Source organism: Dromiciops gliroides, chromosome 4 (genome assembly GCF_019393635.1).
Source record: "Dromiciops gliroides isolate mDroGli1 chromosome 4, mDroGli1.pri, whole genome shotgun sequence".
NCBI classification, from domain to species: Eukaryota; Metazoa; Chordata; class Mammalia; order Microbiotheria; family Microbiotheriidae; genus Dromiciops; species Dromiciops gliroides.
In genome coordinates, this window is record NC_057864.1 from 274,818,711 (window position 1) to 274,837,337 (window position 18,627).

At 36.1% G+C, this 18,627-nt stretch overlaps 1 protein-coding gene across 1 annotated transcript in view; it reads left to right on the forward strand.

Annotated features, from left to right (window-relative positions):
• The window catches only part of GFRAL (GDNF family receptor alpha like), a gene marked incomplete at its 3' end in the record, with an annotated part of 49,048 nt that extends 30,823 nt beyond the window's left edge, over positions 1-18,225 (forward strand). Inside the window, exons 6-9 of the mRNA XM_044003424.1 lie at positions 27-357; positions 13,888-14,138; positions 15,156-15,235; positions 18,148-18,225. Coding sequence (XP_043859359.1) covers positions 27-357; positions 13,888-14,138; positions 15,156-15,235; positions 18,148-18,225 — 740 coding nt within the window. The remainder of the gene's footprint in view (positions 1-26; positions 358-13,887; positions 14,139-15,155; positions 15,236-18,147) is intronic.
• Between the last annotated feature and the right edge of the window lie 402 nt (positions 18,226-18,627).

Below are 18,627 nucleotides of genomic sequence, written 5' to 3' on the forward strand. Positions count from 1 at the left end.
CAATCTGATAATATTTCTGCTTTTAGGGTTCCAAGGCATCTGGTCCTGTTTGGAAGCTGCACAGGTTTGTGTTGGGGATGTAATGTGTAACAAACAGTTGGCTCTGTACCTTAAGGCTTGTTCAGCAACTGGAAGGCCATGCAACCTGACACAATGCCAAGCAGCCATCCGCTTCTTCTATCAAAACATGCCTTTTAACATTGGCCAGATGTTGGCTTTGTGTGACTGTGCACCAGCAGATATACCTTGTCAGAAGTCCAAAGACCTTCTTCAAAGCAAGTCGTGTGCCATCAGCGTAGTTCCACCTCCATCATGCCTTGATGTAATTCACAGCTGCCAAAATGATGAAATATGCAGGTAACTAAAAGCATGTCTTTCTAATTTTTCTCATTTTGACACTTTACTTATTCAGTCTTAATATTTGATCTGATTATTCCAACCACAGTTCTTCTTAACAAAAGACAAAACAAAACAAACAAAAAGTCAACAAACAAACCAAACACTATATCAATATGAATAGACTCATTTTATGGGAAATCTCAATCATTTACAGGTATTCTATCTTGTGTGTATATATACACATACCCATACATACATACACATATATGCATATAATGTATGTGTATACACAGACACATATACAAACATGCATATATTCATATATACATGTACTCATACATACACATTATTTGATACATTATACACATTTGTATAAATGCATATGTGTTTATTATTATTCATTTATTTTCAGTAATATCTGACTCTTTGCCACCCCGTTTAAGGTTTTCTTGGCAAAGATACTGGAATGATTTGCCACTTCCTTCTCCAGATCATTTTTACAGATGAAGCAGTAGAAGCAAACAGTGTTGAGTAATTTTACCAGAGTCACTCAGCTAGTAATTGTCTGGGGTCAGATTTGAACTTAAGAAGATGTCTTTCTGACTCTAGGCCTGGCGCTCTATCCACTGAGCAACCTAGTTGCCCCATAAGTGTGCATTTGTATATAATACAACTAGATATGTGATATATGTATATATTATGCATAAATATATGATCATATATAATATATGTACAAAAACATGTTTACATATTCAAAAATAGATACATAGTGTTATGCAAAATGCAATTTAACATGCAAAAAGTTGACTTAGTAGCAAATAACTAATATTAATTTTATATGTTCTCTTCCTAACAACTTGGTGTCCAACTATTTTTCCAGTCTAACTATGCATTACTCTTTTCAAACATATCCTTTAGCCAAATTGTCCTTCCTGCTATTGCTCATATGTGACATTCCAATTCTGCTCTCTGTGACTTTGTATAAGTTGTCCCCTATTCATAGAATGCCTCATCTCCACCTCTTAGAATGACAAGCTTCATTCAAAACTCAGCCAATATGCTCTTACAGGAATCCTTTGCTGATGCTCCAAGTTGCTAGTGCCCCTTCCAAAATAATTGTGTACGCATTCTGCATGGACTTTATATGAATATTAGTAGACATGCCATCTTGCCCAGTGAATTGTAAATTTCTTGAGAACTGGTATTGTTTCATTGTTGTTTCTATATACCCAACACCTATCATGGTAGCTGGCATACAGGAGGCACAAAAGAAATGATTTCTAATTGATTAAATTGATTGGTTCCTTCCAACTCTAAATCTATTGCCATAGGATTCTGTCTTTCTTGAAAAATTAGATTAGACTAAATGATCTTTCAAGTCCTTTTTAGTTCTAAATTTTACAATCAATACAATTAAATAAATAGTATCATAATAATAACAACTAGCCCTTATATAGTGGGGGTTTTTTAGAGGCAATTGGGGTTAAGTGACTTGCCCAGGGTCACACAGCCAGTAAGTGTTAAGTGTCTGAGGCCAGACCTGAACTCAGGTCCTCCTGACTCCAGGGCCAGTGCTCTACCCACTGCGCCACCTAGCTGCCCCCCTTATATAATGTTTTAAAGTTTGCAAAGAGTTTTACAATTTGATTCTCATACCAACCCTCAAGGGCAGGTGCCAGTATTATTCCTGATTTTTACAAATGAGAAAACTGGGACAAACAGAAGTTAAATGACTTGTCCTGGGTCACACAGCTGAGGCTAGATTGAGCTTAGGTCTTCCTGACCCCAAGTCCAGCACTCTATCCACTCACTACCTAGCCGTGACACAGGGCATCAAGGGACATAGGGATCAAGGAAGTTGACTAGAATGTTTTTAATCTCTTAATTTCCATAAAGACAAGTTGAGGAAACTACAAAAATTAAGGGGCAAGTAGCAGAAACAATAATGTGTTATGTTTTAAAAAATACAAAGATGTTTTAATACTCTACTACTTCTTTATGATGTGTGAAGTTCTCTGATCCATTGATGGAATGAGAGATCAACTAGATATTTGCTAGTTAAGGATCATCTATACCCAAGGTGGTTTTTTAAATAAGTGAAACACATTTTTAAGGAATGGGTGGGGACCAGAGATAGCTCTCTGAAATGTGATGCTGGTAGCAGAGAGGAGTCAACTATGGAAGAAAGTAGCACTTTAGAATAAATAAATTCTCAATTCTGGAGGGAAGAATTATTTCTCTCATTCCTTAAATCCCCCCCACCCATTGGCCATGACATTTTCCAGTTGAAGACAATTCATTCAACAAAGAGCATAACTAAGATAGGAGAAAATTCTGAAGAGTGTGATATCTGTGAATCAAGAAAAAAGAAAGGTAGCCTAGTCATTTGGGAATTTAGCTTCAGGGGAGCCTGGGGAGCCAAAAGGAAATAACCTATTCAACAGTCAGTCAACGGACATTATTTTAGCAGTTACTATGTGTCAGGAATTGTGCTAAGCATAAGGAGCATACATGAATGGAAAAGAAAGGCCATTGGGCCTCTGAAGTGTTGATGGCTAATTGCCTGGGCCACTGTGCTCCTGAATGGTTTCCTTCTTTATTTGTTATACTATATCCCAATGCTTACTCTTTTGGATGACACTGAATGTATTTGTGGGAGAATACAACCCAGATTTATGGAGGAAATATTTTGAAGCTGCTGAAAGTATGTTACTTCCTCAGTAGATGTCTTTGCTGTGAGCTAAATCATGTCCTCTGGATGTATTGAAGTCAAATACCCATTCTTTTTTTTTTTTTTTTTTTTTTTTTTTGGTGAGGCAATTGGGGTTAAGTGACTTGCCCAGGGTCACACAGCTAGTAAGTGTTAAATGTCTGAGGCCGGATTTGAACTCAGGTACTCCTGACTCCAGGGCCGGTGCTCTATCCACTGCGCCACCTAGCTGCCCCTCAAATACCCATTCTTGACAAAGTTTTGGACTTGGGAGTCATTGTCTACCTCTGGACCCAACTTCTGACTATGACTCAGGGAATAACATAAAAGAGGCATTAAATCATTAAAGGTTTCACAGTTTTATCGGGAATGTGTCATCCATATTTTTGCTGCCTGTGACCTCTTTCCAACCTGAGCACCTCCTCACTTATATGTTTCTTGTTGCTTAGCTTAGCCCCTAGGGAAGGTAATTGTTTTTATAAATTCTCTTCCTAGCCCTGACCCAACATCTCTGTCCGTTAGGGTATATGGGGTGTTCAGGGAGGACTTCAACTCTGATGTCAGGATTTGCTAAGTCCTTTTCAGGGATGCTCATCTATCTCTGGTGTCTACCTTCACCCAACTCTCACCTGTTGGCTCCAACAAGTTACAGCATGTGAAGTGGCCTCACCCTGGTAAACCATATTGGCAAATGGACCAAACTAGTTTGAGGTAATCAATAGGTCTCAAATCTGTCAGTGAGATGTCCGCCCCAAGGGTGTGAAGACCTTTTTCAGAAGAATAGGTGGATAATAGCAGTTTGGTCCAATAGCCATGAAGGTACCTGAAGCAGTGGCTGTTTAGTGCTTAGTTCTTGGTCAGGAATCAAAGACATCAAGGTCATTCACTAAGTCCGGGGGCATTGTCAGTAGTCTTGACTTTTGTCCTCCCACTGGAGTTTGATGACTGAAGAAGAGAGAATGAGGCTGATGATTTGCTCAATTCTGTTTGACATAAATCCAATTCACAGGCTCGTCAAGAAGACCCTTGATATCATTGGTCCTCTTCAAAAATGAAGGATGAACATTCTAGTGGTGTCAAACACAGATAAAAATGGCGGGGCACTAAACTCTACATATGGATCCCTACAAACTACATGTTAACTTAGTTTTAAAATATATTATCCTCATTTAGTTGTATTTATTTTGTTAAATATTTCAAAATTACATTTTAACCTTGTTTGGGTCCTGAGAATGATTTGGGCAAGTGTTTGACCACTCTGCCTTACTCTAAACATGTAGCCTGATTTAACCCAAACTTTTTGTTCATATGAGTCATTCTAGAGTACTCAATTTAAGTGTGCCTTTTGTGGCTATGAATCTAACATTAGGTTTGATTCCATCACTGGTAGGCAAGGGAAAGTGGAATAGAAAATGATGATACTTAATTTGCATGAATTAAATAGGTGTCATAATTATACCCTGATACTTTAGGGTTGGTGGAAAATTGATTCTTATTAGTGCCATCTCATTTTTAATTTTTTAAATCTGCTTCCTCACATTAATAAGGATCTTTAAACACATATGACTCCCATTAGGGGCTACATAGTCTCTTCTATTCATTGGGAAGAATAGAGCTCCTTAGGTTACAAACTCATTTAAAAGAAATAAAATTATTTTTCCCCATTCTAAATGTTTGCAATTCTCAGTGTCAAGTCATGTGTTGCTATAGGCATTGTCAAGTCATCTGAAGGCTCTGAATTACACACACACACACACACACACATACACACATATGTATGTGTGTATGCATATGCTCCCTGAGGGACTGAACACTTGGAAAGTCAAATTCCTTTTTAGATTTGTACCTTTATTCATCCATTATTCTCAAAATTTTAAAGTTGAAAACAATAAAGAAAAGTGGGCTTTTCAAAATTTCAATACATTTGTGAAAGTCTGATTGAATCAGGCACACATTGGGAGGTGGGGGGGTGGGGCAGGGGAGCAAGGGGAGAGGGATGATTATAGTTCTAGGTTCAAAAGGCCCTTAGAGATCATATAGTCCAAATCCCTCATTTTACATTTGAGGAAACTGTGGCACATCCAGGTGAAATGACTTGCTAAAAGTGACAAAAGTATTAGATAGTAGGGTGGAGATTTGAATTAAGCTCCCAAATTTAGCACTCCAATTTAAATTTTCTTTCTGAGACAACATAACCATTGAATAAAAATGCAAGAATTAAGAAGTACAGAAATAGTAATTTTTGTGCTATTTGGGAATAATACCTGTGCCCTTTAAAGCCACAAAAACATTTCTTGGTGCCAGAAAATGCATTCCTCCTACATAATGGCTCTATTGATTACCTCTTGTATTTCTTACTATCTCTCCAAGACTTTCTGCCAGAAGGTTGAATCATCTTTGTTTTCTACTCCTCTGTCATGACTCATACCCTGCTCTTTCTATGACTACCCACAAAGAATGTGGTTTCCCACCCCGTCTTTAGCGTATTCAACATTGAGTCTTTCGAAATCTCTTGCAATGCAATCATTTCTTCACAAGGCTTCAGTTCCTTTTTTAATGTGGATTTGTATTTTTCAGTAGTTCTAGTATATTTTGGTTGACTCTGTATCACTTTTGCATCACACAATATTAATTTTTTCCTTCATTCTCTCTTTCTTTCCCTGTAGTTTTCATCTGGCCATGGCCTAAATGCTACATATTTTAAAATCAGCAAATCTAGCTATACCTATTACAGTATCACACATTTAGCATTAGAAGGGATCCTGGAGGGGCAGCTAGATGGCGCAGTGGATAGAGCACCAGCCCTGGAATCAGGAGTACCTGAGTTCAAATCCGGTCTCAGACACTTAACACTTAACTAGCTGTGTGACCCTGGGCAAGTCACTTAACCCCAATTGCCTCACTAAAAAAAAAGAAGGGATCCTGGAGGTTATTTAGTGCAATTACATCATTTCATAGGTCAAGAAGTTAAGGCTGAGGATAGATTAAGTAACTTGACCAAGGTTACCTGGATAGTAATTAATATAGGCCAAATACGAATCTAGGTCTTCTTATACTCTTTTCATTGTCCCATTTATTGGTCCTTATTGATTTTTTTATTTCTATAAAATTTGGTGTTCTCCTGATTGTATTAATTATATATAACAGGAAAAATAGCATGACATAGAGAAGGGATTCGTATTCCAGGGAACCCTTTCAGGGGGACTTTGATCTTGGATGGGAAAGATTGCATCTTTGTTTTGATATAATCTGTTTCTTTAGTAATCCCATCTATTTTATATTATTCATTTGAAAACATTATTGTAGAAAGGTATCAATAAGATCCACTAGATTGCCAAAAGGGTCCACATCACACACACACACACACGCACATGTTTTGAGAACTCCTGAATAATAGAAGTTCAGCCTTAAAGAAAGGCAGACCTGTGTACAATGCTTGCCTTTAGCATATACTAGCCTGGGTCTCTGAGCAACTCACTTGGCTGTTCAGTGTCCTCAGACAATTCTCTAGGACTCTAAATTACAAAGGAACTGCTATCTGCACTGGTAGATAGAACTTCTATACCAGGAATATATTATATCTGTGAAATCCTATGTTTAGACCAACTTCTTGCAAATGTTTAAAGTATAGCCTTTTTCTGTTCTTTCAGTCTCCTAAAAGTCACCAAGTCACCAGGATATGCCAATTGCCCTATCCCCCAGCTTTAACAAATGATACGCTAGCCTTTGAAATTTCTAATAATATTAGCCTTTTAGGATGATATTTTTGACATCAAACTGAGATTTTACTTCTTCATTCCCCATGTTAATTCCTTATTAACTACTACTTCTTCTTCTTCTTCTTCTTCTTCTTCTTCTTCTTCTTCTTCTTCTTTTTGGTGTGGAGTAATGAGGGTTAAGTGACACAGCTAGTAAGTGTCAAGTGTTTGAGGTCAGATTTGAACTCAGGTCTTCCTGAATCCAGGGCCAATGCTTTAGCCACTTCACCACCTAGCTGCCCATAACTGCTTCTTTTAATCTATATTCTGAACGTATTCTAAATTTTGAATCTCTCTACAAGTCTCTTAAAACTATCATATCCTTTCCTGGCTCTGGTGAGTTCTGATATTGGCTATAACAGTGTTGGCCCAGTTCAGAACACAAAACAATTCCTAAGCACTTACCGCTTATCTAAATGTGCCCACTAGCAAGTTATAACATAATAGATGTATTCGATTTACTTAATTTATGTATAAACTAAATGTCTTTCAACCAACATTTTAGACACACAGCAATTTTTTTTCATGAATACTGTCTACTAAGGTGTCAAAGATTCGGGCTCTGTATCAATTCAAGGAGTATCCATAGTAATAGTCCTCCCCTTTTTCTCCCTACCCCTCTTACTTCTTCCCTCTTTTAACATCTCTTTTCCTTTCCTCTCCAATTCCCTCACCTCTTTTTACTTGTAAAATAGGAATTTTACCTAGCTACTTCACAGGGCTAATTTGAGAGAAAACACTGGCAATGTAGTAGGAACATATATTTCCTGCTGAGGCAGGGTTGACCTCTCTCCCATTCTTGCTTATGCTTCAAGCATCCGTAGAAGGTACCATCTCTGCCCCTAATTGTTTTCATTGAAAAGTTGAGAGGCCTAGAGAAGCCCCAGATTAATTTATGTGACCTGGTCCAGCTGCCAAGGAAGGAGGAGGGAAATTGAAAGAAGATATGACTGCTTTCCTATTCTCCAAAAGACAGTAGGAGATATTTACCAGCAGTAGTTATATTGAATGAATACTGAAAAAGAGGAGAGATAAGCAGAATCAACTCATTCTCACTGGGCCAAGAGTAGAAAATCAACTTGATATATATTAGTTTGATGAACTGCCAAACATGGTTTATGTTTATATCATGGGGGATAGGAAATTACTGACACAAAATGGTTATTGAGTGAAACAAGTTTTATTAGGGTTTGTAAGAACAGGTGTCAATCAGCAGTCCCTCTGTTATCTTATATTGCTATAAGAGATCCTGAATCAGTACCTCACACAGCCATACATCAATCTGGATGTTATATTTTCAATTACTAGATACAAAATGTGTCCCTTGAAAATGCAACTGGGAATGAGAATAATAGTTGGGATTCCTGCTGCAAACACTCAGTAACAGGAGACCTTTTAAATGGAGAGAGGGTTTAATGTCCTTCTGGGTCTAGGTGGAAAAATACTGTCCAGTTACATAAATCTTACACAGTATGGAAAAATACAACCACGCTTTCTAACCTGCTAGGAGTGTCTTTATCACTTTTTCAACATAACATCCTCTAAAGCTGGCCTTGTATAAAGTACAATTAAAGAAGAGATGGGAGCCCAAGGTGGCAGTACATATATTCTGTTTCTTTGGTGGAAAAAAAAACATAACAGAAGTTCATTGCTGAGAATCAGAAATTTCAACAGAAAAGCACAATTTAAGGCTTTATTTTCATAAATGAGCATAATTATTGCTTGAATCATGTAGAGAAAAAATCATCTTGTCCCTAAATATATGGTCAGAGTAGCAATATGGGCATTTTTTCAACCATGAGCAGTCCCTAATATAAAGGAATCTCTTGAGAATTAATCATGATGACATTTCTCCATTAACACCATTAGTTGCCTCTTGAAGAGGTTTAATATTTCTTTGAAATTGAGCATAGTTTATTTTTCCTTCAAGTCAGGTTTATTCCAGTTTGAGGGAATCTGGAACTTCTTTCTGGTCAAGTGGAAAGAATCAAGTTGCTGTTGAAATAACAAAATAGAGACAAGGTAATAAGTAATACATGGTACTAAAAAAGGAAATTCACTGCTTCCATATAAATTAGAAAAAAAATATGGTTTGCTTACCAATTATCTAAAATAAAACATACTACAGATATAATTTAACACTTTGTAATAATTTTATCTACAAAATTGATTATTAATTAACAAGTCTCTCTTGAAAACTTACTATTGCCCTAGACACCAAGAAAGAGAACAAAGATGAATAAGGATGTATAGGAAAATTTTTTTCAATTACAACAGGAAGGTTTGAAGTTGGTTATAGGTAGGATGTAAGGAGCCAGTAGATGAGAGAGTGAAGATGAAAGAAGGGAGCCAACTATCAAGGAGAGATGCAATAGATGAGAGATTGAAACTAAAAGGAAGAAATTAGTGATTAAATGGACAAATTTCTGGAGGAGAAGCAAGGTAGTAGAATCAAAAGTCTTTTACTAAGACAAAGGACCATATACTACTCAGAGAGTGAAGGAGAAAAGGGAGATGATGAAGAGGGTTTAGAAGTACAAAGCAAGGGAGAAGAGGGAGATTTTACTCACCATGTCAGAAAAACTAAAACAAAAACAAAAAACAACCACAAACCATTTATTTATTATTTATCATTTATTTATTTGTTTATTTATTCATTTATTTTTGTGGGGCAATGAGGGTTAACTGACTTGCCCATGGTCACACAGCTAGTATTTGTCAAGTGTCTAAGGCTGGATTTGAACTCAGGTCCTCTTGAATCCAGGGCCAGTACTTTATCTACTGTACTACTTAGCTGCCCCCAAAACATAATTAAAAAAAAAAAATATATATATATATATATATATATATATATATATCTGGGATAAGAACGATGTTTCTTCTCCAACACTGATTTTTTTTGCAAGGCAATGAGGATTAAGTAACATGCCCAGGGTCACACTCAGGTCCTCCTGAATCCAGGGCTGGTGCTTTATCCACTGCACTACCTAGCTGCCCCCTTCAACATTGAATTTTATTGCTATTAGTTGTATCAGTCATGTTCAATTCTTCAAGATCCCATTTGTTGTTTGCTTGGAAAGCATACTGGAATGGTTTGCCATTTCCTTCTCCAGCTCATTTTTCAGATAAAGAAACTGAGGCAAACACTTACATGACTTGCCTAAGGTTGCACAGCTAGTAATTATCTGAGGCCAGATTTGAACTCAGGAAGATAAATCTTCCTAAATCATAATCCCACACACTATCCACTGTGCTCTCTAGCAGCCCTTTGGCATTGAATACTTTGGAAACTTTTGAAATTATATTTTAAACTTGTGTGCCAACCTACAATTTGCAATATATTTTAATTACATTAAGTAAATGGTTAATTAAAGGCTGTGTAAAATATGAAGATTAAAGAAAGCACACTTCCAGATAACGGAGGATATCACTATCACTGTGGTTTATTGCCTTAAAGAGATTAGCAATATCATGATAGATAACCCTGAAGCATGTAGCCAGGAGGCATGTAGTAAATTTTTGATAACAACTTGTTAAAGATAGGCTAGAAATTAATTTCAATATGAATATATTAAGTTATAGTTCTATGTTCCTTATGAAATTGTAAAAATAATGCTCTTTTGTCTTGAATGTTTCAAAAAAAGTAATTGGAAGAAATTATCCAGATTGCTATACAATTGATCAAATATATTGTGAAAATGTTCTCTGTAGTAGATCATCATCTTATTTAAAAGGCAAACAAAAACAACAAAAGGTAAAAAAAAAAAAAAATTTTTTCTGATGATTTTTTAAAAGTCTGCTTTTAACCAGAATCTGCTAGGATGCTTGGAGATATTTAGTCAATTTTCAATTAATTAATTTTTTTGGGGGGGCAATGAGGGTTAAATGACTTGCCCAGGGTCACACAGCTAGTATATGTCAAGTGTCTGAGGCTGGATTTGATCTCAAGTCCTCCTGGATCCAGGGCCCAGGCTTTATCTACTACACCACCTAGCTGTCCCCATTTAAAAAAAATATTTAGTCAATTTTAATTGAGACCCTGGAGTCCAAGTGAAAGAAATTGGGCATCATATACCTTTCATCAATGGGAAATCTGGGTTAAGTGACAGACTAAAATCACTCAATGAAACAATGGCTGATTGCTTACCAGAAAAATAGTGTTGCCAAGCTTAATTCATGCCATATTATACATCTTCATTTGCCAAGTGAATCCATAACTGAAGTTGAAATGAATGAGAATCAGTAACTATGTTTAATCAGAAATAGAATCATATCTGCAGCTTTCCTTTCCTTTTCCCATTGGAGGTATTTTCCTATACAACTTTAGCAGCTTCCATTTGCATTGCCGAAGTCCCTTGAATTCTGAGTTCTATTTTAAACTAGTTTTGAGGAACAAGTAAATGTGGCACAAGCCTAGTGGTGCAAAAATAAGATTTTGGATTACCCCTCCATGCATTCTCCATTCAAGCTCAATTGACATATTTATTGTTCCTTGTGTTTAATATTTCATTTTCATTTTATTTCTATTTCTGGAATTCTCCACTTCTTTGTCTGCTTCATGGAATCTCTAGTTCCCTTGAAGGCTCAGTTCAAATCCCTCATCATAATTGAAGCCTATTTTAACCCTTCCCCCACATGAAGTTTTCAGTGCCCTTCCTCCTGAAAATTACTTTTTTTGTTGGGCAATGAGGGTTAAGTGACTTGCTCAGGCTCACACAGCTGGTAAGTGTCAAGTGTCCGAGGCTGGATTTGAACTCAGGTCCTCCTGAATTCAGGGCTGGTGCTTTATCTACAGTGGCACCTAGCTGCCCCTTTAAAATTACTTTTCAATTTCTTTGTATATATTTTATATTAACTTATCTGGTAATGGGGCTTATTAGATACAGGACTGGTCTTAGAGTCAAGAAAACCTAGGTTAACAAATTGAGGAAAGGTCAAATGATATGAATATGCAGTTTTCAGATGAAGAAAGTAAAGCTATCTTTAGCCATATGAAAAAAATGTTCTCAATCACTACTGATTAGAGAAATGCAAATCAAAACTATTTTGAAGTAACACTTCCCACCAATCCAATAAGCTAATATGACATAAAAGGAAAATTATAAATGTTGGAAAAGATGTGGGAAAATTGGAACACTAATGCATTGTTGATGGAGTCATGGACTGATCCCACTATTCTGGAGAACAATTTGGAACCATGCCCCAAAGATTATAAAACTGTGCATATCCTTTGCCCCAGTAATACCACTATTAGGTCTATATCCTAAAGAGATTATAAAAAAGGGAAAAGGACCTACATGTACAAAAATATGTATAGCTGCTCTTTTTTTTTTTGGTGGCAAAGAATTGGAAATCGAGGGGATGCCCATCAATTGGGGAATGGTTAAACAAGTTGTAGTATATGAATGCAATGAAATACTTCTGTGCTGTAAGAAATGATAAGTAGGGGCAGCTAGATGGCTCAGTGGTTAAAGCACCGGCCCTGGATTCAGGAGTACATGAGTTCAAATCTGGCTTCAAACACTTGACACTTACTAGCTGTGTGACCCTGGGCAAGTCACTTAACCCCCATTGCCTGCAAAAACAAAAACAAAACAAACAAACAAAAAGAAATGATAGGTAGGCAGATTTCAGAAAAAACTGGAAAGACTTAAATGAATTGATGCTGAGTGAAAAAAAACCCAGAACCAAGAGAACATTGTACACAGTATCAACAACATTGTGTGGTAATCAACTGTGATAGAACTAGCTTTTCTCAGCAATACAATGATCCAAGACAATGCCAAAAGACTCATGATGGAAAATGCTCTCCATATTTAGAAAAAGAACTATGAAATCTGAATGCAGATTGAAGCATACTATTTTCATTTCTGATGTTGTTTTTTCTTATTATTGTTTCTTCTTTACCATGGTTTTTTCCCTTTAGTTCTGATTCTTCTCTTACAACATGACTAATGTGGAAATATGTTTATCATGATTATAATGTATTACCTACGTCAGATTGCTTTCTGGATTCAGGAGGGGGAGGGAAGGGTGAATGGGGAGAAAAATTTGCAACTCAAAATCTTACAAAAATGAATGTTGTAAACTATCTTTACATGAAATTGGAAAACATAAAATGTTACTTTTTTAAAAGAAGAAGACCTGGGTTAATATACACAGCTCTGATCTATACTGGTTTTGTGAGTCTCTGAAAGTTAGTTACCCACTTAGGGCTCCAATCTAGGCAACTCTCTGCGAGGATGAATTGAGAACAGGTAGGTAATAATCTGCATTCAGCAGCTAGGTGGCACAGTGGATAGAGTTCTGGTCCTGGAGCCAGGAAGATTCTCTAAGTTTAAATATGACCTCAGACACTAACAGTGTGACTCTGGACATTACTTAATTCTGTTTGCCTCAGTTTCCTCATTTATCAAATGGGCTAGTGAAGGAAATGGCAAATCACTCTAGTATCTTGGCCACAAAAGTCCCAAATGTAATTACAAAGAGTCAGTCACACAGGACTGTACATAAACTAATATGCAGTAATTAGTTGTGTCAAATGCCTCACCTGTCTCATGTTCAGTTTCCTTATCTTTCAAAAGAATGGGCACCGTTCCAGCTACGAGTAGGTAATGTGACACCTTGATCTACTTACACCAATGAATCAGAGGTCCAATTTTCTGCACATACATTGTTTCCCTAAGTAGAATATAAGCTCGTTGATAATGGGGAATGTTTGATTTTTTTTCCTTTTATATCCCCAACATCTAACACATTGCCTTTCACATCATAGGTAATTAATGATTGTATTTTAAATTAGTACAGTAACTGTAACATAATAGGGGCAGCTAGGTGGCACAGTGGATAAAGCATTGGCCTTGGATTCAGGAGGACCTGAGTTCAAATCCAGCCTCAGACACTTGGCACTTACTAGCTGTGTGACCCTGGGCAAGTCACTTAACTCTCATTGCCCTGCAAAAAAAAAATTTTAAAAATAGGTGCTAAATAAATGGTTAAAGATAAATTGGTTGAATTGAATTAATGTGAATAACCAATAACAATTTTTAACCTTTTTTTATTTTTAATTTTTTTTAACAGAAGCCGCTATGAAACATTTCAGTCAAAATGCTGGCAGCGTGTTACTGAAAAATGCTATTATGATGAGACTTGCATTAATACCTTCAATAAGGAAGATATAACTTGCTCAGCAGATGATAAGTGCAAAGCTGCTTATATTGGCACCCTGGGGACCATACTTCATGTTCAATGCACCTGCAGATCCATTCCATTCATTGAACAGCCTTTATGTGAGATTTTTTATCACATGCTTCAGAGCAGGTCCTGCTTCAGTAAGTCATCTGATTAACAAACCCTTAAAGAATGTCAATTTTCATATGACAACTAGATGTAAAGATATTATTTTTAGTGCACACATAACATGTATATGTATATACCTATAGAGGTATATATATTATATATGTCTGTGTGTGTACACATGTATATATATATATATATATATATATATATATATATATATATATAGAGAGAGAGAGAGAGAGAGAGAGAGAGAGAGAGAAAGATGAATATACCTATACTTATATAAGTAGGTAAAGTGACACCTTATTTGTATACATGTTATTTCCTTAAGTGGAATATGAGATTCTTGAAAGTGTGGAATTTTCATTTTTATATCACAAGCATCTAATACAGTACAGTGCCTTTCATGTGGTATATTCCTATACCTGTATGTAATTTTCATCTTTATCTCTGTATACATCCCTCTTTTTCTATACTTTATTTTATAGTGGTAAGGACATTTTTGCCACTTTTTTGAGGGGGGATAAATCATCCTTATTTATTATCTACCTTTTTATTTATTGGGAAAGTATCCCATTATCAAATATTAGTTTACATCAGGGAAATTTGTCAAGAATAATAATCAGGCTAGCTCCAACCAGAATCACAGGTCGAGAGATGAAAGTGACCTTCAGTGTTAAAGTACTATTTGTCAATATCAATGCCTATGTGAAATTTGTCTCTTTTCTTTCTTCCTGATTCTATAATGTTGGTTGTTCTGAAAAATCAATTTCCTGGAGTGTTTTATTTTTGTTTTGTTCTGTTTTAACTAAAAACAAGGATAGATTCAGTATAAAGGTTCTAGAGCTGAGTCACTCCCATTTGGAGGACATCAAATCTTGTCTATTCTCTTCATTTTACAATTGAAAAACAGTCAAAATTAGGAGGACGATTTAATGACTTTCCTCAGGTCACACAGAAATATCCATCACAGAATTTAGAAGATGGATTTGGAAAAAAGCAAGTCTAATAAAAACCTTCTTTTTCCAATCCTAAATTTTTAATGTTAGGCAACTTAGCTTTTCTGGTGATGAAAATTCTTAATCAATTCAATGCAGGACATGGAACAACATCTCTTTTCAATGCTTCTGTAAGTCTATATGTCACATTTTTTAGGATGTTTGTTCTGTAAGAGAAACCATTTGAGAATGTATTATTTTAATATGCAAGTGAAATTAGTGTTTAAATCAAGAGCTTGCTAGAAAATAAGAAGCCAGGGTGGTGCAAATGGAAAATATACCACCCTGGGAGCACAAAGACCTGATTTCTAAGGCATGCTCTGCACTAATTAGCTATGTCAAATTCCTCACCTGTCTCATGTTCAGTTTCCTTATCTTTCAAAGGAATGGGGACCATTCCAGCTATAAGAGATTCTACTTGGCTGGTATATAAATCTAACAAAGTACCTAGCACATATTAGGAGATCAGGAAAAGTTTGGCCACTATAATTCAATATAATAATGAGGATACTTTCAAAATATACAGACTTATTCATATCACTGAGACCTTGTTCCACTGAGTAGATAAGATCCTTCATTACCATCTCATTGTCATACTGGTATCCTATATTTCAATATTATGTAGACCTGGGTACTCCAGATAGCTGATCCCAAGCTTAATGTAAGGCCTCAAGAATCCAAGGAATGCTGGGTAAAACCTGGTTAGTTGGGATGACCCCATCCTCAATCCTGCTCCTGCCATTCCTTTTTGGCATTGCAAAAGATAGGTTATAAAAATATAGTTTAATACAGCAATGAATCTCTGACTTCCAAAGGTGTAGATCTCAATGAACCCAATGCTTTTTTACCCTGTGCAGCTCTTTTCCAGGTATTCTCATAAATCCTCCATTGGGCATCTGACCAATATGCTAGGTCTTTTCTTTTAGGTCTCTTGATATGGCATAGATTCTAGTGAAGCATGTAACCTGTCCATTGGACACTCTTTTCTCACACTACATGACTGGCCTTTTCCCTTTCCCAGTTAACACGTTTTTAAGGCAATACTTTTTTTTTGTTGTTTTGAGCCATTTAGTATAATTGGGAGAACATTGGCATTGAAAAGACGAACCCTTGTTTTAAGAAAAATGTACTGGGGGCAGCTAGGTAGTACAGTGGATAAAGCACCGGTCCTGGATTCAAGAGTACCTGAGTTCAAATCCGACTTCAGACACTTGACACATACTAGCTGTGTGACCCTGGGCAAGTCACTTAACCCCCAGTGCCCCGCAAACAAAAAAATAAAGGAAAAAGAAAAATGTACTTCACGATGCAATCCAAGGTGTTCTCTTAACTCTTCCATCCTGGGGCCATTTTAATGGCTATCTACAATAATATACTGATATATATATATATATATATATATATATATATATATATATACACATACATACAGAGAGAGAGAGATGAGTTCTATGGCCAGTCGATACAAAATGCATAGCATAGTCTGGGTAAAAGATGTTCTTTATCTCCTTATTTTTTACTATGTGGATATATATTTGAGTGTGTTCAAAGGTAAATATGTATATACATAGATGTATATGAGACTTGGCAATTACCTGGGTTTTGATTCAATCAGAACAATGTGGTTCACACACAGAAGCAGCTGGAAGATCTCTTCCGTCTAGCTCCTGAGCTATGCAATCTTTATAACAGTATCTTAAAAATGCACGGAGGATAGCCTCACTATTTCATATAACACTTAATATTTATGATCAGAACATTATTGAACAAAAACATTTATGTTGTCACATATTTCAATTCATCTTGTTAGATTTTAATATGTAAGTGGGAGGACAGCTTTTAAGATACACTTTTCTTTAGGGTAAATATTTGATCAAATTGAGTCAGAGACAGAGACCAAAAGATATTCAACAAACAATAAACACAGCAGCAGCTAGGTGGTGCAGTAGATAAAGCACCAACCCTGGATTCAGGAGGACCTGAGTTCAAATCCGGTCCCAGACATCTGACACTTATTAGCTGCATGACCCTGGGCAAGTCACTTAACCCTCATTGCCTCACCAAAAAAAAAAACAAACAAAAAACCCCACAATAAATACAACGAGACCTCCTTCTCTGTATCTACAGAGTAACATAGATATGGCCAATTCTAGAATATTGCTTGTGAAAGCCATCCTATTCTCTTCTCCAACTTTCATCAAGGATATCCTCGCTGTTTATAAAACATAGCCTCTTAGAGAGTAGAGGTCACTTAATTTTTTTTTTCCTTTTCATCTCTAGTGCATAAAACAGAATGTCAATCATAGGGGTTTAATAAACGCTTAGTAATTGATTAATGAATTACTGATTTTGTAGATTGTTTACTAAGAAAGTAGGAAGGGAAATGGAGGCATATTATTATTTTGATATTGATATTCTTAGTCTCTGTCTCCTGACTTCATATATTTACTGGCTTGAAATTCCCTCCCTGTCATCATGTGTTAACTTCCCTTGCTGCCTTGAAATCTCACTTAAAACCTAACTTTTGTCAATAAGCCTTTCTTGCTTCCCTTTAGTAATATTGTCTTCTCTCTGTGGTTATCTTGAATTTATCCTGTATGTATCTTCTTGGTACATGCTGGAGTTCTTTGTACATCGTCTACCTCATTAGATTGTGATCTCCTTAAGGGCAGAGACTGTTTTTAACCTATCTTTATACCCGCAGCATATGGCATATGCTAGGTGCTTGATAAACGCTTGTTAACTTCATAGACCATAAATGTGTTGACTTTTGTCTTTAATGCAGGAGAGATATTGTTTATGTGATGTTGAAAAATCTTTTCCATATTTTTTCCTTCTAGTTTGGCCTCAGGATGATTTAGATTAATTTGTTCTCTTACCAAATTTTATCGAAACTTCTGCTAATTTTCCCTATCCACTGCTTCTTGCTGTTTTATGAGATGGAACTGCTCATAGTTTTCTGCCCTTCTTTGCCATAAGATTTTACAAATATATTTATATTCTAAACCAGTACTTTCCTGAATAACCATTTTTTTATCTGAAGGAGCTGGATATTGCAGCGAATGGAGTGCTGGGCCTGGTGTTAGGAAGGCTTGAACTAAAATCTGGCCTCAGAAACTTAACTAGCTGTGTGATCTTGGTCAAGTAGTCATTTAACCTCTGTTTAAATACATTCCCTTATCTGTAATATAGGGATAAGAGAAGCATCTACCTCACAGAGCTTTTGTGAGGATAGAATAATGTAATAATTGTAAAGCACTTTATAAACTTTAAAGTGTTATATAGACACTATTATGATGATGTTTCATACACACAAATACACACATACATATTTGCTAGCAGTAACAATTTCTAGGTTGTCTTAATATTCTCATAGTGCCCTATCTTAAGAAATTATTTAACTTTCTTTAATTTATGACATCTATTCCCTTACCTATTTCCCTTCACCCCCTTTTTCCCCTTTGATGACAACTTGTTAGAAGTGCCAGGCTTGGATACAGTTTCTTTTTTTTTAAATAAAAGT